Source organism: Pseudorasbora parva, chromosome 2 (genome assembly GCF_024679245.1).
Source record: "Pseudorasbora parva isolate DD20220531a chromosome 2, ASM2467924v1, whole genome shotgun sequence".
NCBI lineage: Eukaryota > Metazoa > Chordata > Actinopteri > Cypriniformes > Gobionidae > Pseudorasbora > Pseudorasbora parva.
The window spans coordinates 1690250-1717396 of record NC_090173.1 but is presented as its reverse complement, the minus strand read 5'-3'; the positions used below and the strand labels follow the sequence as shown (position 1 = coordinate 1717396).

General features: G+C 37.6%; 2 protein-coding genes across 3 annotated transcripts in view; one reads left to right on the top strand and one right to left on the bottom strand.

The window, feature by feature from the left end:
* The window catches only part of LOC137090224 (uncharacterized), a 258833-nt gene that overhangs the window by 226099 nt on the left and 5587 nt on the right, over positions 1-27147 (bottom strand). The gene's annotated exons all lie outside the window — the stretch shown is intronic.
* Positions 16640-26387, top strand: LOC137090255 (GTPase IMAP family member 8-like). 2 transcript variants are annotated; one of them, XM_067454148.1, is made up of 4 exons: positions 16640-17057; positions 22281-22436; positions 22563-22937; positions 24340-26387. In XM_067454148.1, the coding sequence occupies exons 1-4, from the start codon at positions 17030-17032 to the stop codon at positions 25296-25298; spliced, it is 1518 nt and encodes a 505-aa protein (XP_067310249.1). In that variant the 5' UTR covers positions 16640-17029; the 3' UTR covers positions 25299-26387. The 2 variants fall into 2 exon arrangements, with proteins under 2 accessions (XP_067310249.1, XP_067310241.1); XM_067454140.1 differs by having other exon boundaries at positions 16641-17057; positions 22281-22937.

Sequence of the window (27147 nt, the reverse complement as noted above, 5' to 3'; positions counted from 1 at the left end):
AAACCTTGATTATTCTGGTTAGTCACATTGTACTGCTATTATTTTGAACAATACTCTATCAATTTTTTTTCCTTCACCATTCCCTGCTGGTGTAACGATCTCTCCGCCTCCTTCCGGAATGCAGAATCACTGACATTAATGCAAACTCATCTCTTCTGCGAGCACTTAACCTCACCTTTAAAAAAACATAAATTTCCTTTATTCCATCCCTATTCTAGCTTATGCTACTCACTAGCTTAGCTTAGCCTCTTCGTGACAGATCACTTCCTGTATTTCTCAGTTTTAAAGGCTTATTTATACTTCTATGTTGGACCTACGCCATATGCTCTTCTCAGCAAGTTACATGTTGGTTTTCCTTTATATTTCTGTGTTGTTGTCCGCGTCAATATGCAATTACACATGCGGACAGCTAGTGGGCAGTGTCCACAGGCATGTTGGTGGGAACCCCTTTTCTCAAGGCACAGAAGAAGTGACTGGTTTACACTGTCATTGCATGCACCTGAAGTATCAGCAGTGATGGCGGCTTTTCTTGCACCTTGAGTTGTTGTATGTAATACAAATATTGCATCTCTAGTTGATTAGTAGAGTAACATAAGAGGTGATCTGGCAAATGATCAATTTTTTTTGTTTCTCTTTCTATGCCATGTCTCTTTGTCGGTTTGTATTCACATGAAATGAGCTGTAATACTGATGCTTAACAAAAAGGGATGAGTTTATATTTTTGGTGTTTCTTTTATTGGTGGTGGTTGAGATGGCGCCATTGTGTGTGACTTGCCGTCTGTCACTGTCATTGCTTTGTGAGTTTTTGCTGTTTGTTTTGCTTTTTGCCCAGGATTTTGACTCTCTACTAGTGTATGATCGCCAAACACTGCTGGATCTGCGATTTTCTGCCAAAAATATAGTAAAATTGGATGATGGTGGACGTGAAATTGTGCCCCCATTCCTGGCGAGGCTCCCGGCTTACATTTGGTGCGCCTCGGCTCCATCTTCTCGGCATGAGCACCAATGAAAGCGCACCCGCCACCGGGGGAAACACAGCGGCCAGTTGGTGAGGTTAAAGGCCCGTCTTGCACGCTGTTCTATGCCTTTTTGGACTGAGTTTGGGGTCATGCCTAGCCTCATTATTCCTCGACGCTCGCTGGACCCTGTCGACGCCTGGCTGATACCTGTCATCGGCCCGGAAGAGGTGTTCCAGCCCCGTGGCCCCTGCTCTACTTGTCCCCGCTGGCATGGAGTAAATCACAGCAACTTGCGGGTCTCTGTGTCGGGTTTCGCAAACATCCAGCGCCGCGGACCCGCCCGTTCCTGCCAGGTTTGGGCTGGTAAATGCTAGATCTCTAGCTAATAAGACTTTTGTTTTAAAGGACTTTTTCACATCCCGAGGATTGGATTTCCTCTGTGTAACTGGGACATGGCTGAGTGATGGTGAGTCTAGCGCTTTCACTGAATTTTTACACCATGACTGCTGCTACTTTAACTCGAGGAGGGGGAGTAGCGGTTGTATATAAGAGTTATTATAAATGTAAGCAGATATTGCTGTCATCGGCTTTCAGCAACTTTGAACTGAGTTTGAGATGGGTCGCTCTCACACAGTGTTGTGTGCTGTGGTCTATCGGCCACCCAAGTACAATAAGGACTTTTTAAATGATTTTTCAGATTTTTTGGCTGAAATCATGCCTAAATATGATCGTGTTGTCCTGATAAGCCAATGGCAAAGGGTTTTTTAAACCTCATTGATTCTTTTAATCTTGTGCAATCTGTGTCTGGACCCACACAAGAACATGGACACACACTTGATCTTGTTTTATTGTATGGTTTGCCTTTTATTAATCTAGAGATATGTGACGCAGTGTTTTCTGGCCATATGCCTGTATTATTTAAGACTACTCTTGCCTGTCATACAGTTAAACCTTGTGCTATTGCACGGTGCTGTCGCATGATTAACCCTTCCACTGCTGTTCAGATCTCGGTTGCTTTTAGTCAGAATTCCATCCTTCCTCAGTCTGTATTGAACACAGATGAGCTTAGCTCATGGTTTCACTCCACCTGCCAAACTGTTTTAGACACTGTGGTTCCATTAAAATCTAGGCAGCCTAAAACTAAACCTGAGCCCTGCTGGCGTCACTACCAGGCAACTGTGAAGGATGCTAAAAGAAAACATTTCTCAGATATTATTCTGGCTAATTGTCACAAGCCTCATGTTTTGTTTAACACTATTGACTCACTTTTAAATGCCCAGCAGAATGCTTATATGGAGGCATCCCCAGCTATGTTTGAGAACTTCCTTTGCTTTTTTATTGATAAGGTCACTTCTATTGGGTCTCAAATTGTACCTTCAGCTTCGGACCCTTCAGTCTCTGTCCCTCGCTCTGCTGTCTTTGATCATTTTGAGCCGGTGACTTTTTCATCTTTAGAGGAGGTTGTTGGTCATTTGAAGCCTTCGGGTTCTCCAAATGATGCTGTCCCCCTCGACTATTTAAGGAGGTTTTCCCCACTATAGGACTTTCTCATGTTATAGTTATAAATAGTAGTCTGACCTCGGGTGTGGTCCCTGAAATTTTAAAACATGCAGTAGTTCAACCACTGATTAAACAACCAGCCCTAGATCAGTCAGTTCTTGCTAATTTTAGCCCTATTTCTAAATTGCCTTTCCTTTCAAAAATCTTGAGGAAAATTGTGTACAATCAAATATTGGCCTTTTTGGAAGAACATAATATACTAGAGGTTTTCCAGTCTGGTTTTAAAACCTTGCACAGCAACGAAACTGCTCTTTTAAGAGTTTTTAATGATATCTTTTTAGCTACTGACTCTGGTGACTATGTTATCCTGGTGCTTTTAGATTTAACTGCTGCATTTGACACAGTGGATCATAAAATATTGATTTCACGTTTAAGGCAGTGGGTGGGCATCGGTGGCATAGCTCTGGAGTGGTTTACATTTACATTTAATCATTTAGCAGATGCTTTTATCCAAAGCGACTTACAAAAAAGGGTAGAGCAATAGAAGCAACGAAACAAACAAGGCCAACACAACCTGTAAGAGCTGTAAGAAATCTCAATTAATTAGCACAGTACACAACGTTTTTTTTTTATTTTTTTGTTTTTTTTATAGCCAGCTACAAAAAATACTCACGTACGGAAAATACAGTACACTGGATTTTGGTTTAGGTCATACTTAGTGGATCAAACTTTTTGTGTTAGGTTAGGTGACTCTGTATCCTCCTCTGCTCCTCTCTTGTGTGGGGTTCCACAGGGTTTAGTCCTCGGCCCTCTACTTTTCTCTCTGTATTTGCTTCCACTTGGTTCCATACTTGGTTCCAAAGTACGGCATTTCATTCCACTGTTATGCAGATGACAGTCAGATTTATGTTCCTCTTTAAAAAAAAAATTATAATTCTGTTGGACAATTACTTGATTGCCTCGATGATATAAAGGCCTGGATGGCTCTGAACTTTTTTAATTTTAATGATGAAAAAACAGAAGTGATGGTTTTTGGAGGCACCACTGGGACCGCCGGTGGATCTGGGCTCCTTTTCACCCTATATTAAATCTAGTATCACAAACCTAGTAGTTGAAGTGGACCCTGAGCTTAAATTTGACAGTCAGATCAAAGCTGTTGTCAAATCAAGCTTCTTTGATTTGAGGCAGCTGGCCAAAATAAAGCCAATTCTGGCAAGACAACAGTTTGAAACTGTAATTCATGCCTTTGTAACTACACGGCTGGATTACTGTAATTCATTATATGTGGGGGTTAGTGGGTCCTCCATCACCCGTCTCCAGATGGTACAAAATGCAGCAGCACGACTTTTAACGGGCACACGTAAACATGAGCACATTTCCCCTATTTTAGCTTCTTTACATTGGTTGCCTATTCAATTTAGGATCCATTTTAAAATTCTGTTATTTGTTTTTAAATCACTAAATGGTTTTGGCCCCGTCATACCTCTCTGAGCTTGTGCACTCTTATAAACCGGTCCGCTCACTCAGATCAGATGATCAGCTGCTTCTGACTGTCCCTAAATCTAAGCGTAAGCTCAGAGGGGATCGTGCCTTTGCTGTGTCTGCCCCTAAACTATGGAATGATCTGCCTTTGCATGTTAAGCAGGCTTCTTCTCAGTCTGTTTTCAAAACCCGTCTTAAAACCCATCTTTTTTCTTTGGCTTTTGACTCTTAGTAAGATGTCGACTTTATTTACTAGATTTAATTTATTACTTTTAATGCTTTTATTGAGTGGCTATTAATTGTATGTATGTTTTTCTGTACAGAACTTTGGTCAGCTGTGGTTTTTGTAAAGTGCTTAATAAATAAAGTTGGTATGGTATGGTATGGATCTGTCACCTTTGTGTTCATTCATTCACTGATTTGCTGTGCGGTTTATCCCTTCTGTAAAGTTTGGTCTATTGTGGTCTCTTAATCATTGTGGGTATTTAATTGGTAAACTGTTTGAGACTCATTTTAGACGTATTTTACTGATGTTTACTGCAAAATAAATTTGTATTCTTTTGTAAATCATGTCTCTGTATTTAACCCAATCTGAACTAGCAGGGTCCTTCATATATATATATATATATATATATATATATATATATATATATATATATATATATATATATATATATATATATATATATAATTTTTTTTTTTTTTTTTTTTTTTTTTTTTTTTTTTTTTCTGGGTACTTCTATTTCCTAGGGTAAGACATAACCTAGGTGGCATAGTCGGATTTTTCTTGATACTTTTAGCCAAATGTTACATCTGCATTACAAAATAGTTATATAGCAGATATAGGATGAAAATATCATTTCTGGACACATGCACTTCTATCGCATATTTATTTATTTAAAGACCTGTGGGAGGGGTTCTGGCAGACCAATCACGGCGTTTGCGGTCCGTGTAGAATTGATGTGTTGTTACATTTTTGAAGAGGTGTGCGCGTCGGGGTACGGCGTTGGGTACGCACGCAACACAGTTTAAATCTAGACTAAAAACGCATTTTTTTGGCATACACATAGAACATTTTTAACTTTCATTATTCAATTCAATTGACTGATTGTTAGGCTGCATTAACTAGGTCAGCCGGAACCGGGAACACTTCCCATAACACCTGATGTACTCGTTACATCATAAAAAGAGTGGCATCTACGCTAATGTTAGTCTCTCTGTTTATCCCGGATCCAGGCTGATACCCTGAAATTTTGAATACTCCGATCTAATATGATTTCTGACCTGTAAGGTTGCCAGAATAATAATCTTACACGGTGTGTTAATAGGTCAGAGGAGAACTGAGTCTGGTTTCTCTAAGGTTTATTTTTCTCCATCATGCCCTGATGGAGTTTTGGTTCCTTTGGTCGCCTTTGGCTTGGCTTGCTCAGTTGGGGACACTAAAAATATGATTAAAGTTATTCAACTAGTTATACAGATACAATTTATGAATTAGGTTTTAATTAATACTATAAACTATAATACTGATCTGCCAACATTGTCGCTATATGATAAATTAAAATAAGCTGATAACATCACTGTTTTCTCCAGAACGACTGTACAGCCAAATCTAATTCTGCTGCAGTATTGTCCTGTTCAACGCTGACTACGTTTCCATGGACAGCAGTAATCTAATTATTGACCTTATTCTAAATAAGACAATATTCTGATTAAGGTGTTTACATGAGTTGCTTTTAGAGTCCTCCGCTCATGTTCCCGTTTTACATGTGATAGAACATAGATCGATTATGGCACGTCATTACGTCCCCATGCCACGTGTTCTATGTTCTCCAACATCCAATCATAGCGTGACTTTGGCAGGTGTGTTAATTTTATGGGCTCAGGAAACCCGCTGTAACTTCACCTGCGGGTGTCGCTGTTGGACAGTGTTACTTTACATTAATAAGTAGAAAAAACACAAATTTTTATAATGTTCTATATACATTTACGTTGATTTATTTTTGTAATATTATGTATTGTCTCTTTCTGTTTTTTTGAAGAGACACTACTCCTCTTTCCTCCTTATTGACAGCCTACATTTATAATAATATCTTTGATTAATGATGAAAAAGGTTTAAAAATCATGACTGTTTGGATTGTTTTTCCTGCCGTCGAGCCACAGGCTTTCACTGAATGACCCATCCCAGTAGAGCGTGACGCTAGCAACGCCAATGTCATGGGTTCGATTCCCAGGGACAGCAAGAACTGAGAATTGACAAAAATGTAAAATGTGTACCTTGAATGCGTCTGCCAAATGCATAAAATGTAATGTAAAATGTAGATACAAACTTATTGTATTTTACTTTTACAATGAGCATAATAATTACAACAAAAATAAAAATATAGAGAGAGGACGCAGTGTTCAGAATGAACAGTCAAGTAAAACACACACCGCCCATAGCAACGCGTTATGGCAACGACATTTCAGACGGACAGACACGTAAAAGATAAACGGGACTTTTCCGCCATTTGTTACTGGTTTGTAGACGTTGTTATATTAATTATAATTTTAATTTTGTTTATTGGCCACAATATTATCGATGATTGTTGAGAGGGGCACTTTTGATCAATTTTCGAAAAGGACAGATCGAGGCTCGAACCCATAAAGCCCTTTCCTCTGCACTTCCCTGTTGTGCGTAACGTTATGTGTCCTGTCACAAAATGCGGCGAAATATCCGACACGACATTAATAGTTAGATTAAGGTGTGTACATGTCTCCGATAATGCGACTAAAATAGGCATACTCCACATGTCTTAATCTGATTTATGTTTAGTTAGATTATGACTTTAATCAGATTAAGGTCATTAGAAATCGCTGTCTACATGGCAGCCTCTTAATCAGAGTATTGTCTTAATCAGATTAATATCAGAGTATTGTCTTAATCAGATTAATATCGGAGTATTGTTGTCCATGTAAACGTAGTCACTGTGAAGCTGCTTTGACACAATCGTGATTGTAAAAGCGCTATATAAATAAAGTTGATTGATTGAACACACAGCCTACAACGTAGCTACGGTGTACACTCAACGCAGAAGTATAAATTGGGCTTAAGTCGCTCTGGATAAAAGTAACTGCTAAATGCATAAATGTAAACAAATTTCATCACTAGTAATTTATTGATTATATTCATAGAATTCAACTGCATGCAGGAAACTGCTAAAAGAAAGCAGTAAAACTAACAGTAATGTTCTCGTGTGCAAAAAATCCCCTTGTGTTCAGACAGACACTTTTAGGACAAAAAGTGCAAATGCTGCTAGTGTGGTTAACAACATCCACTTCTCAGATGTTTCACACAAATGTAAAGCAACACTTCACTGTGGCATAGTGTCACTATAGCAGAGTTAAACAGGCAGATCGGAGGAAGTTCACAACCACAGGACGAGCTGATGATGTTTAAAGAAAGAGCTGTAACTATATGATGAAGAGAGAGACTGACAGAAACAGAAATGTCTGATAAGTGTGATCTGTGTCTGCTGGGACTGATCATTCGCTCTTCTCTTCTCACTGTATGGGTTCTCGTATCGTTGTTCAGTGTCTCTTTGTTAGTGTTGTGCTTGAGCACATGGCTCTGTCTCAGTTTGTGTTGGCCATGTGCTCCTCTTGTTGAGTCCTTGTTTGTCTGAGTGTGCTCGCCTGTTCCTCATGTTCTCTGCTCTCTTTATAATGTGCTCTCTTTCCCTCTTGTTTTGCCAGTTGGTTGTGTCATGTTACTGTTGTTGCTGATAGTCTGTAGTTAGTTCTTGTTAAAGGTACACCTAGATCTAATCTGCCTGTTCTAGTCGTGTTTTGTAGTGATGGGAGAAACAAATCTTCTCAAAGCTTCGAATCAATTGAACCAAAATGATTCAGTGTTTGGAAGTGTTGGAAACGCCACACTCTGGTGACCCCTGCTGGTCAGAACAGTGTAAATACAACAGCAACTCAGGCCAAACATGCATGAAAACACCTTTTACAGACACACTTCAAGTGTTTTATTAAAGAAAAATCTATCAAATGCAATGATCTAATCATCTAATAATATTAAATATCACATGTCTGTATAATATGTGTTCTTTTATCAGTTTTCAGGGCTTGTTTTGTTTGTTCGATGGATGGCTCGGCCAAACAGGTAAATCAGAGACTATTAACTACTATTATTCCTTTAATTATACAAGTGTCTCATTAAACGTCTACACGTGTATAAACTGATCAGAGATCAGGTAAACCCATAGACACTTGTTCAATGGTTCTCAGTGAATCGATCTGAATGATTCATGGGTTCATAGAGATCCCCATTGACATTTAGAAACGTTATGATGTTTATTTGTAAAGGTTTCGAAGCTTCCTGAAGCAGTGTTTCACTATTGTTTAGTATATTTCCTCCATTAGTTCTCTGCTTATAGAGTTCTCTGCTTAGTTTTCCCCTTACTATCCTCAGCAGTCTGCCTTTACTTTACTGACTTTGTTCTACTCTAATTTTTATCTCTCTCCTTTAGTTATAGTTCCATTCTATCTTCTCTCTCTGGTTGTGTCCTGTCTCGTGTGTTATGTGATGGAGATGGCTGTCAATTTTTTTTTTAAATATTGTCCTGTTTAACACTGTGAAGCTGCTATGAAACAATCATCACTGTAAAAGCACTATATAAAGAAAGTTGACTTGACTTGTCCTCACAGAATTCAAGACAAGACCTCAGACACACTGACAAGAGTTCAGGTGAGAAACTGACTTCCTGACTCAGTTTCAGAAGACTCTTAATTATATAATGCATATAGTTTTATATTGCATACATGCCATACTCAAAAATGCTGGGTTGTTTCAACCCAAATGTGGGTCATATATGGACAAACACAACTGTTGGTTTAACATTTGGATTTGTCCATATTTTACCTTTTTAACCCAACATTTGGGTTTGTCCATATTTGACATTTTTAACCCAACTTTTGGGTTTGTCCATATTTTACATTTGTAACCCAATGGTTGAGTTTGTCCATATTTGACATTTTTAACCCAACATTTGGGTTTGTCCATATTTGACATTTTTAACCCCATGGTTGAGTTTGTCCATATTTGACATTTTTAACCCAACTTTTGGGTTTGTCCATATTTGACATTTTTAACCCAACTTTTGGGTTTGTCCATATTTTACATTTGTAACCCAATGGTTGAGTTTGTCCATATTTGACATTTTTAACCCAACATTTGGGTTTGTCCATATTTGACATTTTTAACCCCATGGTTGAGTTTGTCCATATTTGACATTTTTAACCCAACATTTGGGTTTGTCCATATTTGACATTTTTAACCCAACAATTGAGTTTGTCCATATTTGACATTTTTAACCCAATGGTTAGGTTTGTCCATATTTGACATTTTTAACCCAACATTTGGGTTTGTCCATATTTGACATTTTTAACCCAACCTTTGGGTTTGTCCATATTTTACATTTTTAACCCAACAATTGAGTTTGTCCATATTTGACATTTTTAACCCAACATTTGGGTTTGTCCATATTTTACATTTTTAACCCAACATTTGAGTTTGTCCATATTTGACATTTTTTACCCAACAATTGAGTTTGTCCATATTTGACATTTTTAACCCAACATTTGGGTTTGTCCATATTTGACATTTTTAACCCAACAATTGAGTTTGTCCATATTTGACATTTTTAACCCAATGGTTAGGTTTTTTCCATATTTGACATTTTTAACCCAATGGTTAGGTTTGTCCATATTTTACATTTTTAACCCAATGGTTAGGTTTGTCCATATTTTTCATTTTTAACCCAACATTTGGGTTTGTCCATATTTGACATTTTTAACCCAACATTTGGGTTTGTCCATATTTGACATTTTTAACCCAACAATTGAGTTTCTCCATATTTGACATTTTTAACCCAACATTTGGGTTTGTCCATATTTTACATTTTTAACCCAACATTTGAGTTTATCCATATTTGACATTTTTAACCCAACAATTGAGTTTGTCCATATTTGACATTTTTAACCGAACTTTTGGGTTTGTCCATATTTGACATTTTTAACCCAATGGTTGAGTTTGTCCATAATTGACATTTTTAACCCAACAATTGAGTTTGTCCATATTTGACATTTTTAAGCCAACATTTGGGTTTGTCCATATTTGACATTTTTAACCCAACAATTGAGTTTGTCCATATTTGACATTTTTAACCCAACAATTGAGTTTGTCCATATTTGACATTTTTAACCCAATGGTTAGGTTTTTTCCATATTTGACATTTTTAACCCAATGGTTAGGTTTGTCCATATTTTACATTTTTAACCCAATGGTTAGGTTTGTCCATATTTTTCATTTTTAACCCAACATTTGGGTTTGTCCATATTTGACATTTTTAACCCAACAATTGAGTTTGTCCATATTTGACATTTTTAACCCAACATTTGGGTTTGTCCATATTTGACATTTTTAACCCAACAATTGAGTTTGTCCATATTTGACATTTTTAACCCAACATTTGGGTTTGTCCATATTTTACATTTTTAACCCAACATTTGAGTTTGTCCATATTTGACATTTTTAACCCAACAATTGAGTTTGTCCATATTTGACATTTTTAACCCAACATTTGGGTTTGTCCATATTTTACATTTTTAACCCAACATTTGAGTTTGTCCATATTTGACATTTTTAACCCAACAATTGAGTTTGTCCATATTTTCATTTTTAACCCAACATATGGGTTTGTCCATATTTGACATTTTTAACCCAACATTTGGGTTTGTCCATATTTGACATTTTTAACCCAACAATTGAGTTTGTCCATATTTGACATTTTTAACCCAACATTTGGGTTTGTCCATATTTGACATTTTTAACCCAACATTTGGGTTTGTCCATATTTGACATTTTTAACCCAACATTTGGGTTTGTCCATATTTGACATTTTTAACCGAACTTTTGGGGTTGTCCATATTTGACATTTTTAACCGAACTTTTGGGTTTGTCCATATTTGACATTTTTAACCGAACTTTTGGGTTTGTCCATATGTGACATTTTTAACCCAATGGTTGAGTTTCTCCATAATTGACATTTTTAACCCAACATTTGAGTTTATCCATATTTGACATTTTTAACCCAACAATTGAGTTTGTCCATATTTGACATTTTTAACCGAACTTTTGGGTTTGTCCATATTTGACATTTTTAACCCAATGGTTGAGTTTGTCCATAATTGACATTTTTAACCCAACAATTGAGTTTGTCCATATTTGACATTTTTAAGCCAACATTTGGGTTTGTCCATATTTGACATTTTTAACCCAACAATTGAGTTTGTCCATATTTGACATTTTTAACCCAACAATTGAGTTTGTCCATATTTGACATTTTTAACCCAATGGTTAGGTTTTTTCCATATTTGACATTTTTAACCCAATGGTTAGGTTTGTCCATATTTTACATTTTTAACCCAATGGTTAAGTTTGTCCATATTTTTCATTTTTAACCCAACATTTGGGTTTGTCCATATTTGACATTTTTAACCCAACAATTGAGTTTGTCCATATTTGACATTTTTAACCCAACATTTGGGTTTGTCCATATTTGACATTTTTAACCCAACAATTGAGTTTGTCCATATTTGACATTTTTAACCCAACATTTGGGTTTGTCCATATTTTACATTTTTAACCCAACATTTGAGTTTGTCCATATTTGACATTTTTAACCCAACAATTGAGTTTGTCCATATTTGACATTTTTAACCCAACATTTGGGTTTGTCCATATTTTACATTTTTAACCCAACATTTGAGTTTGTCCATATTTGACATTTTTAACCCAACAATTGAGTTTGTCCATATTTTCATTTTTAACCCAACATATGGGTTTGTCCATATTTGACATTTTTAACCCAACATTTGGGTTTGTCCATATTTGACATTTTTAACCCAACAATTGAGTTTGTCCATATTTGACATTTTTAACCCAACATTTGGGTTTGTCCATATTTGACATTTTTAACCCAACATTTGGGTTTGTCCATATTTGACATTTTTAACCCAACATTTGGGTTTGTCCATATTTGACATTTTTAACCGAACTTTTGGGGTTGTCCATATTTGACATTTTTAACCGAACTTTTGGGTTTGTCCATATTTTACATTTTTAACCGAACTTTTGGGTTTGTCCATATGTGACATTTTTAACCCAATGGTTGAGTTTCTCCATAATTGACATTTTTAACCCAACATTTGGGTTTGTCCATATTTGACATTTTTAACCGAACTTTTGGGTTTGTCCATTTTTGACATTTTTAACCGAACTTTTGGGTTTGTCCATATTTGACATTTTTAACCCAATGGTTGAGTTTGTCCATATTTGACATTTTTAACCCAACATTTGGGTTTGTCCATATTTGACATTTTTAACCCACCATTTGGGTTTGTCCATATTTGACATTTTTTACCCAACATTTGGGTTTGTCCATATTTTACATTTTTAACCCAATGGTTGAGTTTGTCCATAATTGACATTTTTAACCCAACATTTGGGTTTGTCCATGTTTGACATTTTTAACCCAACATTTGGGTTTGTCCATGTTTGACATTTTTAACCCAACAATTGAGTTTGTCTAATTTGACATTTTTAACCCAACATTTGGGTTTGTCGATATTTGACATTTTTAACCGAACTTTTGGGTTTGTCCATATTTGACATTTTTAACCCAACATTTGGGTTTGTCCATTTTTGACATTTTTAACCCAACATTTGGGTTTGTTCATATTTGACATTTTTAACCCAACATTTGGGTTTATTCATATTTGACATTTTTAACCCAACATTTGGGTTTGTCCATATTTTACATTTTTAACCCAACATTTGGGTTTGTCCATGTTTGACATTTTTAACCCAACAATTGAGTTTGTCTAATTTGACATTTTTAACCCAACATTTGGGTTTGTCCATATTTGACATTTTTAACCGAACTTTTGGGTTTGTCCATATTTGACATTTTTAACCCAACATTTGGGTTTGTCCATTTTTGACATTTTTAACCCAACATTTGGGTTTGTTCATATTTGACATTTTTAACCCAACATTTGGGTTTGTTCATATTTGACATTTTTAACCCAACATTTGGGTTTGTCCATATTTTACATTTTTAACCCAACAATTGGGTTTGTCCATATTTTACATTTTTAACCCAACATTTGGGTTTGTCCATATTTGACATTTTTAACCCAACATTTGGGTTTGTCCATTTTTGACATTTTTAACCCAACATTTGGGTTTGTTCATATTTGACATTTTTAACCCAACATTTGGGTTTGTTCATATTTGACATTTTTAACCCAACATTTGGGTTTGTCCATATTTTACATTTTTAACCCAACAATTGGGTTTGTCCATATTTTACATTTTTAACCCAACATTTGAGTTTGTCCATATTTGACATTTTTAACCCAACATTTGGGTTTGTCCATATTTGACATTTTTAACCCAACATTTGGGTTTGTCCATATTTGACATTTTTTACCCAACATTTGGGTTTGTCCATATTTTACATTTTTAACCCAATGGTTGAGTTTGTCCATAATTGACATTTTTAACCCAACATTTGGGTTTGTCCATGTTTGACATTTTTAACCCAACATTTGGGTTTGTCCATGTTTGACATTTTTAACCCAACAATTGAGTTTGTCTAATTTGACATTTTTAACCCAACATTTGGGTTTGTCCATATTTGACATTTTTAACCGAACTTTTGGGTTTGTCCATATTTGACATTTTTAACCCAACATTTGGGTTTGTCCATTTTTGACATTTTTAACCCAACATTTGGGTTTGTTCATATTTGACATTTTTAACCCAACATTTGGGTTTATTCATATTTGACATTTTTAACCCAACATTTGGGTTTGTCCATATTTTACATTTTTAACCCAACATTTGGGTTTGTCCATGTTTGACATTTTTAACCCAACAATTGAGTTTGTCTAATTTGACATTTTTAACCCAACATTTGGGTTTGTCCATATTTGACATTTTTAACCGAACTTTTGGGTTTGTCCATATTTGACATTTTTAACCCAACATTTGGGTTTGTTCATATTTGACATTTTTAACCCAACATTTGGGTTTGTTCATATTTGACATTTTTAACCCAACATTTGGGTTTGTCCATATTTTACATTTTTAACCCAACAATTGGGTTTGTCCATATTTTACATTTTTAACCCAACATTTGGGTTTGTCCATATTTGACATTTTTAACCCAACATTTGGGTTTGTCCATTTTTGACATTTTTAACCCAACATTTGGGTTTGTTCATATTTGACATTTTTAACCCAACATTTGGGTTTGTTCATATTTGACATTTTTAACCCAACATTTGGGTTTGTCCATATTTTACATTTTTAACCCAACAATTGGGTTTGTCCATATTTTACATTTTTAACCCAACATTTGAGTTTGTCCATATTTGACATTTTTAACCCAACATTTGGGTTTGTCCATATTTGACATTTTTAACCCACCATTTGGGTTTGTCCATATTTGACATTTTTTACCCAACATTTGGGTTTGTCCATATTTTACATTTTTAACCCAATGGTTGAGTTTGTCCATAATTGACATTTTTAACCCAACATTTGGGTTTGTCCATGTTTGACATTTTTAACCCAACATTTGGGTTTGTCCATGTTTGACATTTTTAACCCAACAATTGAGTTTGTCTAATTTGACATTTTTAACCCAACATTTGGGTTTGTCCATATTTGACATTTTTAACCGAACTTTTGGGTTTGTCCATATTTGACATTTTTAACCCAACATTTGGGTTTGTCCATTTTTGACATTTTTAACCCAACATTTGGGTTTGTTCATATTTGACATTTTTAACCCAACATTTGGGTTTATTCATATTTGACATTTTTAACCCAACATTTGGGTTTGTCCATATTTTACATTTTTAACCCAACATTTGGGTTTGTCCATGTTTGACATTTTTAACCCAACAATTGAGTTTGTCTAATTTGACATTTTTAACCCAACATTTGGGTTTGTCCATATTTGACATTTTTAACCGAACTTTTGGGTTTGTCCATATTTGACATTTTTAACCCAACATTTGGGTTTGTCCATTTTTGACATTTTTAACCCAACATTTGGGTTTGTTCATATTTGACATTTTTAACCCAACATTTGGGTTTGTTCATATTTGACATTTTTAACCCAACATTTGGGTTTGTCCATATTTTACATTTTTAACCCAACAATTGGGTTTGTCCATATTTTACATTTTTAACCCAACATTTGGGTTTGTCCATATTTGACATTTTTAACCCAACATTTGGGTTTGTCCATTTTTGACATTTTTAACCCAACATTTGGGTTTGTCCATATTTTACATTTTTAACCCAACATTTGGGTTTACACATCTTTCTTCTTTCTTTATGTATATAGCACCAGCAAACACAACCAACGTTGACCATTCTGCTTTATATAAAATACATAAAGAAACATAAAAAAAAACAATACAGTACAAACACATCTTAGAATTTAGGCAGATGCCTGGTCTAAGAGATGTAGCTTTACTTTGAGTTTGAAATCAGGTTAAAGATCTCAATGATAAGGGAAGACTATTCCAAAGCCTCGGACCGACAACAGCAAAAGTACGATCCCCTCTCGTCTTCAGTCGTGAGTGAGGCTGGGACAATATACGAGTACTGGAGGACCGTAGACACCTACCGAGCGCGTTCACAGTCACGAGTTCGGATAAATAGGAAGGGGCAAGACCATTTAAGGCTTTGAAAACAAACATCAATATTTTAAAATCTACCCTATAACGCACAGGCAACCAGTTAAGCGACAGTAAGATTGGCGTTATGTGTTCACGTTTGTGGACCCCAGTTAAAAATCTGGCAGCAGCGTTTTGGACCATTTGAAGCCTTCTAATAGAAAACTGGGGTAATACTGCATATAGGGAATTATGATAGTACATAGTGTACATATTGTATAATCTACTAAATGGGGGTAAGGAGATTTTTAATTCGCAGAATGTTTAGCATGGGATTTAATTGGAAGAGAAAATGTTGAATTTATTTATCTTAATGTGTTTTTAAGCAAGATAAATGAAGTAGAAGGCTTGGTATTATTCTTTAATGTTTTATTACGTTGGGATCTAGAAACGTTTATGTCATGTTGGAGATTGGGGTTTGTCTCTACCGCATATTGCTTATTACATATAGTGTAATAGAGCTAATGCATGTTGTATAAGTGTATTGGTCCTTGAGAGGTCCTGTAAAGAAGAATGCGAGAAACTGCTCAAAAATAGGTGCGCCAAGATTAATCTCAATCTCAAATTGGTGCCAGAGGTGCTTCAACAAAGCATTGAGCAAAGGCTGTAAATACTTTTTTTAATGAATTTGCTAAGATTTCAAACATACTTATTTCATGTTGTCATTATGGGGTATTATTTGTGGTAATGTGAGGAAAACTAATTTAATCCTTTTTTTTTTAATAAGGCTGCAACATAACACAATGTGGGGCACTGTGAATACTTTCCGGATGCACTGTTCAAGCAAAGTACACTTTTTCTTTTTTTTCTTCTTTTTTTTAGTTATCACATTTGGTTCCTCATGTTTTAAATATGGTCTGATATTTTAGTATATTGATGTTTAATGCTTAGATAGTATATGATGAGTCTTGTTTTGGCTGCTGAAGTGAGCCCATCATCTTTTCATAAAGGCTTATTAATCTTTTGAAGGGATGGTTATTGGAATAAATCTGTACAGCATTGGTGGAAGATTATGGCCATGTGTGTATTAGTTCAGTGCAACGCCTTCTGTAACAGGTAGAACCAGAAGAACAGGTAAACTAACCCTTACCCTGCAGGAGGAGCGTTTAAGTGAAAGTAAATCTGAACGCCGGAGCTGCTGTTCTCTCGTATTTTCTTTTGACAGAATCCTCGACATGTTTCATTCAAAGACTGTAATTCATTATCTGTGTGTGCTGTATTTGTTCTCTAAGAAGCTTTATTCTTGATCTTATTCGTGATCTGTCTGTCGTCGCATTCACTGAAGATGGCGGAGGGACCGTCCACACCCACAGGTAAGAAAATATCTTAACACTGACTCAACGACTGTATGAGATGTTGCCATTTTATTCCATGACTATCTGATATGTTGACGATTTTGCTAAGTTTGATTTTTTAGCGAAAGTTCCTGTCGTCATAGTCATGTAACCTTCTTATGAGTATTATTAGTATTGACGTTCTTTCACATCAATAAAAAAGACTATATGACAATAAAAAGAGAAAATAATCGCAGACGAAAGATCATTTTACACCAAAAGGGCAAGTAATGTCCATTGGAATGATGGAAAATAAATTCATGTTTGCAATGGATGACTAAAAAACACGACAGAAAATAAACTGCACTTACACAATAAACTGTTTTGTTGAAAATGTTTGTTTTGTTTTAAATGTTTCTTCTGAAGTTTTGAAGGTCTTTATTTATGTACTTTCTTCAGTACATTTAAAAACTAATCTTAATCTTAAAAAAACTAATCTTTTCATCCTTAAAATTAAGCTGATATTGTAATGTCTAGTGTTTTGGTTTTGTTTCATGTTCTTGTTTTATTATGTTCAATATCATGTTTCCTGTTGTCATGTGATTCCACTCCATGTCTGAGCTTTAGCTTCCTCACCGACTGTAGGCTTCCCCCAAACCCCCTAGCAAAATCACTTTTGTGCCCTATGTATTTGCAGAATCCTATATATGTAGCCCATGGATGGGATTTACCCCATCCACACCCCAAAAAATTGTTTTTATGGTGGGGAGCCCCCATAACACTTGATTAAATTTGAGCATTGATTTAGTGGATTTTAATGATGTGGCTCTGAAGGACATTTTTTGTAACAGGTTAAAGAGTTCAAGAGTTCAGGAGTTTTATTTGTCACATACACAGTTATACAGAATACAACCGGCAGTGAAATGTAGACAGGTCCGCTCCATGGACAGCAAATAACAATTAACAAAAAAAGCACAATAAATTATAAAATAGGAATAGGATAAGGTGCTATATATATATATATACATATGTAGAATTATGAATAAATCAAGTAAAAGAAATAAGAGATGTGGAATAAAATAAGTGAGATAAAGTAAACTGGAGACTATAAAAATAAATACGTGGATAACAGAAGTGCAGGAGTGTAATGTGCAAACAGCATTATAATGAGTAGTTACATGAACACAAGAATAAAGTGCAGAGCAATATCAGTGTGTGAGTTTGTTAATACTGAGTGAGGTGAAGTCACATGTAGTTAAGTGACAGCGTTCAGGAGTCTGATGGCCTGTGGGAAGAAACTCCTCCTGAGTCTCTCAGTTTTGGCCATCAGGCTACGGAAGCGCTTACCAGAAGGCAGCCGGGTGAAGTGGGGGTTGGCCGGGTGATTAATGTCCTTGATGATTTTTGTAGCTCTGTCTCTGCATCGTTTGATGTAGATGTCCTGCAGAGACGGGAGAGCTGACCCTGAGATGCGCTCGGACAAGCGCACCACTCTTTGCAGGGCTTTGCAGTCGTGACTGGTGCTGTTACCATACCACGCTGTGATGCACTGAGTCAGTAAACTTTATATCGCCCCTGAATAGAACGTTTTCAGGATAGCTGGTGAGACCCGAAATTTCCTCAGCTGGCGCAGGTGGTACAGTCTTTGCCTGGCCTTTTTCACCTGAGACTGGATATGTGCAGTCCAGGTCAGGTCCTCGGAGATGTTCACACCCAGGTATTTGAAGCTGCTCACTCTCTCTACTGGTGTCCTGCTGATCATGAGAGGGGAATATGACCATTGCTGTCTCTTCCTGAAGTCCACAATCAGTTCTTTGGTCTTGTTCACATTCAGAAGGAGACAGTTGTCTTGGCACCATGATGTCAGTTGCTCCACCTCGTCCAAGTATGCGGTCTCATTGTTGTTGGAAATGAGGCCCAGGACAACAGTATCATCCGCAAACTTGATGACAGAGGTGGAGCTGTGTGTGGACAAACAGTCATGCGTGTAGAGAGAGTAGAGCAGGAGACTGAGGACACAGCCCTGTGGAGCTCCCACACTCACGGTGATGGAGGTGGAGGTGAACTGTCCTACTCACCACCTGAGGTCTGCCAGTGAGGAAATCTTCAATCCAGTGACAGAGAGAAGAGTTCAGGCCGAGATCCAGGAGTTTGTTAGTTAGCTTAATGGGAACTATGGTGTTAAAGGCTGAACTATAGTCAATAAATAGCAGTCTTACATAGTTCCCATTCTTGCTGTCGATGTGTGTGAGGGAGGAGTGGAGGACGTGAGAGATGGCATCTTCAGTCGATCTATTGGGACGATAGGCGAACTGAAGAGGGTCCAAGGTGTCAGGGATGGAGGAGCAGATGTTGTTTTTGATGAGTCTCTCAAAGACCTTCATGACTAAAGACGTGAGAGCCACTGGGCGATAGTCATTTAGGCCAGAGGGTTTACTGTTCTTAGGGACAGGGATGATGGTGGATTTTTTGAAGGAGGTTGGGACCACAGATGTAGCAAGGGACTCATTGAAGATGGATGTGAGGAGTCCGGCGAGCTGATCAGCACAGGACCGCAGGACACGACCTGAAACGGCATCCGGACCAGCAGCTTTCCTAACATCCACACGTTTGAGTGTCCTGCGAACGTCATCCTCCGAGACAGAGATCACGTGATTGTTGCAGCTCTGAGTGATTCTGTCTGACGCGTCACTCGGCGGTGTCGCGCTGCCGCGATTGCCATCAAAGCGAGCGTAGAAAGAGTTTAACTCATTTACAAGCAACGGATCAGCTCTCACTTCTGCAGAGGATTTCGTTCCAAAAGCACAGATGGTCCTCAGTCCCTGCCACATCCGCCGGGAGTCGTTGAGTTGGAAATAAGACTCCACGCGATCCCTATAACGGAGCTTTGCGGCTTTAACGGCGCGTCGGAGAGCATAACAGGATGATTTATAATCACTCATATTCCCTGTTAGTAGACCGGCGTTGTATGCGGCAGTGCGGGCGTTCACTGCACCACGGATTGAACTGTCCACCCACGGTTTCTGATTAGAGAAGGACGTTATAGTTATTGTTTGTGTGGCTTGCTCTGTCAGTGTGTTGATGAAGCAGAGCGCCACATCAGTGAACTCGCTGACGTCCGATGAACTCGCCCGGAACATGTCCCAGTCAACGTCGTCAAGAGCTGCCTGTAGCGTGATCTCTGAATGAGGCGACCAGCGTTTAACTTCCCGCCTCACCGGGAGGAAGGTGATTTAAGGCATAAATGAACCCATTTGTTCAAGGATGCCTTTTGCTTAGTGGTTTTCTCGTTTGCCCACCACACCAGAGACACTCTCTCTCTCTCTCTCTCTCTCTCTCTCTCTCTCTCTCTCTCTCTCTCTCTCTCTCTCTCTCTCTCTCCTCTCTCTCTTCTCTCTCTCTCTCTCTCCTCTCTCTCTCTCTCTCTATATATATATATATCACTCAGCTAAAGGATTATTAGGAACACCTGTTTGATTTCTCATTAATTCAACTACCTAATCAACCAATCACAGGGCAGTTGATTCAATGCATTAAGTGGTGTTGTCCTGGTCAATACAATCTCCTGAACTCCAAACTGAATGTCAGAATGGGAAAGAAAGGTGATTTAAGCCGTTTTGAGCGTGGCATAGTTGTTGGTGCCAGACGGGCCGGTCTGAGTATTTCACAATCTGCTCAGTTACTGGGATTTTCACACACAACCATTTCTAGGGTTTACAAAGAATGGCGTGAAAAGGGAAGAGCATCCAGTATGCAGCAGTCCTGTGGGAGAAAATGCCTTGTTGATGCTTGAGGTCAGAGGAGAATGGGCCGACTGAGTCAAGCTGATAGAAGAGCAACTTTGACTGAAATAACCACTTGTTACAACCAAGGTATGCAGCAAAGCATTTGTGAAGCCACAACACACACAACCTTGAGGCGGATGGGCTACAACAGCAGAAGACCCCACCGGGTACCACTCATCTCCACTACAAATAGGAAAAAGAGGTGACAATTTGCACGAGCTCACCAAAATTGGACAGTTGAAGACTGGAAAAATGTTGCCTGGTCTTATGAGTCTCGATTTCTGTTGAGACATTCAGATGGTAGAGTCAGAATTTGGCGTAAACAGAATGAGAACATGGATCCATCATGCCTTGTTACCACTGTGCAGGCTGGTGGTGGTGGTGTAATGGTGTGGGGGATGTTTTCTTGGCACACTTTAGGCCCCTTAGTGCCAATTGGGCATCGTTTAAATGCCACGGCCTACCTGAGCATTGTATCTGACCATGTCCATCCCTTTATGACCACCATGTACCCATCCTCTGATGGCTACTTCCAGCAGGATAATGCACCATGTCACAAAGCTCCAATCATTTCAGATTGGTTTCTTGAACATGCCAATGAGTTGACTGTACTAAAATGGCCGCCACAGTCACCAGAACTCAACCCAATAGAGCATCTTTGGGATGTGGTGGAACGGGAGCTTCGTGCCCTGGATGTGCATCCCACAAATCTCCATCAACTGCAAGATGCTCTCCTATCAATATGGGCCAACATTTCTAAAGAATGCTTTCAGCAGCTTGTTGATCAACGCCACGGAGAATTAAGGCAGTTCTGAAGGAGAAAGGGTCAAACACAGTATTAGTGTGTGTTCCTAATAATCCTTTAGGTGAGTGTATATATATATATATATATATATATATATATATATATATATATATATATATATATATATATATATATATATATATATATGGAGTTACTGAGTTATTCATGCCATGACTTCCATGCCAAGGCCAGCTCACTTCTTTCCTGCCAAGCCTGAGTGTCTTCCCTTCCAGAATATTGTCTCAAGATGGCCACCAGTAATGTTTTTTTTCTAAGGCTCGTTTATAAAATCTGCTTAACTGTCTTAATTAACTACGGCCTAATCTTGGCTTAATCTAAGCCCTGTCTGTGAAACCAGCAGTGGGCTACACAAAACTACCCAACAAAAAAACAGCAGGCAGAACGCAGCAGTCTGGGTAAATTAACCCAACCCTGGTTGTATCATTTATTTGGCTGGACAGATAAGAGCAGATTTGCCACATTTTTAGAAGGCTAGCATTTCAAGCAGATATTAGTATTGTCAGTCAAATTAACACAGCAATTGAGTAACACAAAACTACCAAATGTAAAATCAAATAAAAAATATAACCCAGTAAAATGACCCACCTAGTGCTTGGGTTAAAACAGAAGAATGATAACTTGATCTGATCTTATTCCATATCTTTATTTCAGAGATGTCAGCGAGCAGCTCCAGTCCAGATGATCTAGTGATCCGGATTCTTCTGATGGGCAGAACCGGTTCTGGGAAAAGGTCATCTGGGAACACTATACTGGGAGAAAGAAAGTTTAAAAAATACGAACAGAAAAAGCAACATGAAGCTGAAGTGTGTGAGTGTAAAACTCAAATTAGACAGAAGCAGGTGTGTGTGATTAATTGTCCAGATCTACTGGATCCAGATCTGAATAAAGAGAAGCTGGAAGAACTGAAAGATCAGCTGGTGTCTCGATGTTCAGCAGGACTCAGTGCGGTTCTGCTCACCGTTCCTCTAGAGGAACCTGTGGAAAATGAGGAAGAGTTCCTGGATTATATCAAGTGTTTATTTGGTCCTGAAGTTCAGAAGTACATCATGATTCTGTTCACACGTAAAGATGACCTGGATGATCTGGATGAACTGCAGACCATTGAGGAATATCTACAAAACCATAAGGATCTCCAGCGACTGGTGACAGAATGTGAAGGAAAGTTTCACTGTTTCAATAACAGGAGTCAATCAGACAGTCAGAAACTAGAACTACTGCAGAAGATTGAAGGAATGATGAAGGAGAACGATAGGAAATATATCATGCCACAGATGAAGAGGAGCAACAGCATGGAGACTGGAATGAATTGTAAGTTGTTTTGTTGGTGTAATTATTTCAATAATGCATGCAGATAATCATTAACTTTCCCCGCCAAACACAGAATTTTCCGTTATTTATGAGAACGCATCCAGGCCAAAAATAGAATTTTCTGTACTTTATGAGAAAACGCATCCAGGCGAAAAACTGAAAAACTGAAAAACTTTCAATTTAAAAACTGAATACATAATTTATCCATTATGTATAAGAAAACTTTTCCAGGCCAAAAATGGAATTTTATGTTATTTATGAGAAAACACTTCCAGGCTAAAAACTGAATTTTCCGTTTTTTTATGAGAAAACGCATCCAGGTTAAAAACAGAATTTTCTGTGTTTCCGTGTTTTTACTGTCAGATTCTAGAGGGCGCTGTTACGCATCTTCTTAATGAACACTGAATCTCCTGATCAAAACACATGCGAGTAAGACGCAGAAACAAGCGATCGTATGTAATCATATGCATATGAAAAATAACATGATCATCATTCATTAAACATCATGAATCAAACCTGCCTACTGTTAGTGAATGAGATGTGGACCCAGGACGAGCTCCAGGACTGAAGCATTAGAGGAGTAGATGGACTCAATCTCCTCATCTGTGTTTGATCATCTCTGAATCTGATCTGGAGTCAGTCTTTCACAAACACGTGATTTTCCCAGCTTTTTGTTGCTTTTTTTTTAATTTAACCATATTCAAGTGTTGATAAAAAAGTAATGCAAGAAGCTAGAATAAAACAGTTTTTGTTTTTTTGTTTTAAAGAAGAGGGTCAGTTCTTTATTTTGATATATTGCATGCTCAAATATTCATAAAACAAAATATTCTACGGGGTATTACATTTTGGTGAAAATGGTTAAAAAACCTGGTGGTGGCGGTTTATACTGTGCTTTATACAAGATCGTCTCAAAGCAGCTTTACAGCGATAATAGGAAAATAAGTCAGTTTAGTGTTGATTCAGTTCCACTGTAAAAATCATCAATTATTAAATTAGTCCATTTCATCTATATAGCATTTCTTTGATCAAAAAATAATTTAATTGTCCAGCTAAGTTCAGTTATCATACAGCAGTGTCAGTACACTCAGATCAGTAAAATTGTTGAATAGTAAGTGTCTCCAATTAAGCAAGCCAGAGACGACAGTGGCAAGAACCCAAACTCCATCAGTCACAGAATGGAAAAATAAATACCTTTTTGAGAAACCAGGCTCAGTCGCTCAGTTCTCCTCTGGCCAGTGAACAAACAGTGTCTGATCATGATTCAGGCAGCATCACAACTCAGACTTATATTTGTCATGTTCAGATTAAATAATGCTGTAAATGTAACACTGGTAACACAAGGCAAGAATTCATTGAGATTATTGAGTAATTAAACAACTTATTGATGTGATTTGATCTATAGTTTCAGGAGAGTCTCCATCTGAAGATCCAGATGAGATTTGTGTGGTTCCTGAGAGGAAAGATCTCAGACTGGTTCTGCTGGGAAAAACTGGATCTGGGAAAAGTGCCACTGGAAACACCATCATCGGCAGAAATGTGTTCAAATCTAGAGCAAGTACAAAGTCTCAGACGAAACGGTGTCAGTCAGAAACTACAGTGAGGATGGGTAGAGAGATCTCAGTGATCGACACGCCTGGACTTTATGATACTGAACTCAGTGAGGAGGACGTTCTGAAAGAAATAGTGAAATGCATAACATACGCCTCTCCTGGACCGCACGCTTTTATTATCGTGATTAGATGGGGTCGATTCACTGAGGAGGAGAAAAACACAATAAAGCAGCTTAAAGAAGTGTTTGGAGAGAACATTATAAAATACACCCTGATCATCTTCACTCACATAGATCCATTAGAGGAGAATAAAACCACTAAAGACTTTCTACAGGACTGTGATGCAGATCTTCAAAGACTCATACACAGCTGTGGAAACCGATTCTTCTGTATGAGCAACACATCTGCCCATTTCCCACAGATAAAAGATCTGATCAGTAAAATAGACATGATGGTGAAGGAGAATGGAGGGACACACTTCACACATGACATGTTTGAGGGAACAGAGAAATGCATTCAGGAGATTCAGAAGCAGAAATTAGTTGAGAAAGTGGGGCAGCTCAAACGGCAATACAAACTGGTCAGATACAACAGTCAGATCGAATGCAAGATATACCTGAGATTAATAGAGGAGTCACGAGGTGACAGTCAGGTTGAGGTTATTAATCTAATATGCAACTATGCTTCAACTGTCTATCTGGAAGGACAATTCACAACAAACCCTGGATTAATTCCTATAGAAGAAACTAAGTCTAAAATAACCAGGGTCATGGAGAAACTTGCAGAAGAGAGAATGTGTGTAATACAGTGAGAAAAGTCATCCATAATCAAGTTCACTGAAGCTCCAGCAACCTTGCTTTTAGAACTAATAATTGTTTGAAATTATATATTGTGTGACCCAGATAAAAGAGAACGGGATTAATTCAACCTGCATAAATTGTTTAAGAAAACTGTTGTTAAGCTAATCCCCGCCAGGAAACCTAGTAAAACAGAGTTGTTAATTTATGAGGAAAAGAAACGTTTTTTTTCTTTCTTTCTGGTAACTGGACATACTACAAAGATTTGTTTCACCGTATTGTCTAGTTCCATTTGTGAATAATGATAATTGTGTTACCCAGCACATAGTATGTGTAATGTTTTTGTGTATATGTGTTTTAATCAATGTCAAACAGAGGTGAACAAAGTTCACAACTTCATTACTTGAGTAAAAGTAACAGCACTACTGGTCAAATATTACTAGTCAAAGTTGTTCAAACTGATTTTTATTTAAGTAAAAGTACAGAAGTATTTGTTCTCAGAAGTACTTAAGTATCAAAAGTAAATGTCCTTCTTTATGTCGCCGCATTATTGTATTATAGTTGTATAAATGCACATTATGCCATCATGGTTTAAGCCAGTCAGTGACGCTCCATCTGACACACTAGCAGAAGACTAACTTAAACTCATTTAAATACTTGTAGAAAAGTTACAAAGCTGCTGTCACTTTAAGGCCGAATGCACGGATCCAATACACTGATACACATCTGATATTCTCACACTGTAATAAATGCTTAGTTCCTGTTTTGTGCCATGTGTTGTAGTCCTTTGTAGTTTTTCATTCTGATTAGTTTTCCCAGGTGTTTCCCATTTACCAAGCCCCCTTGTGATCTTGTTAAGCTAGTCTTCCTTGTGTATGTATAATGCTTGTTTTACACTTTTTGTTAGTCATTGTGGATGTTATGTGTGGCGTTTCCTAACGTGTACCTGTTCCTAGTGTTTCTCCATGTGTTTTATTAATATATCCCGGTGTTTGATCCTCTGCCTTGTCTGATCATTTACACCTACGTGACACCCTGACTATTACTGTATTAATTGCCAAGTAATTTTACTGTACAATTTTGGAGAAAATAAAGGCAATATCCCCCCAAGCATCAAAGTGCATTTACTTTATAGGTTTACTCAATCTTTCTGTTGATATTTGTTCAGAGTGACCCTGGGTATTCATGTATTCATTTTCCAGTCATTTTACTGAAGAGTTTAAATTATGTATATTATTCAATAGACGTATAATAGAGAGGGCGAGAGGTACAATGTATGCGATGTTTAATAGGCTAATTAGTTTTAACATATATCCATCTATCTATCTATCTATCTATCTGTCTGTCTGTCTGTCTGTCTGTCTGTCTGTCTGTCTGTCTGTCCGTCCGTCCGTCCGTCCGTCCGTCCGTCCGTCCGTCCGTCCGTCCGTCCGTCCGTCCGTCCGTCCGTCCGTCCGTCCGTCCGTCCGTCCGTCCATCCATCCATCCATCCATCCATCCATCCATCCATCCATCCATCCATCCATCCATCCATCCATCCATCTATCTATCTATCTATCTATCTATCTATCAAGCATGTGTTGTCTATCTTTTTGCTTATCTTTTTTTTTTTTAGCTGTACTGCCTTTATAGCGATTCATGACAGTGAAATACTTCTGAGATTTCCTGATTCCTGAAAAGGCTGGTTAATTGTATTGCTTTGGGCTAAACCATACTAACTTTACTCACACAGAGTAGAGGAACTTCACAACACATTGTGGATAATTTTGCACTTTTGGGGGGCTGCTTTCCTCACCTTGGTGTGTGTGTGTGTGTGTGTGTGTGTGTGTGTGTGTGTGTGTGTGTGTGTGTGTGTGTGTGTGT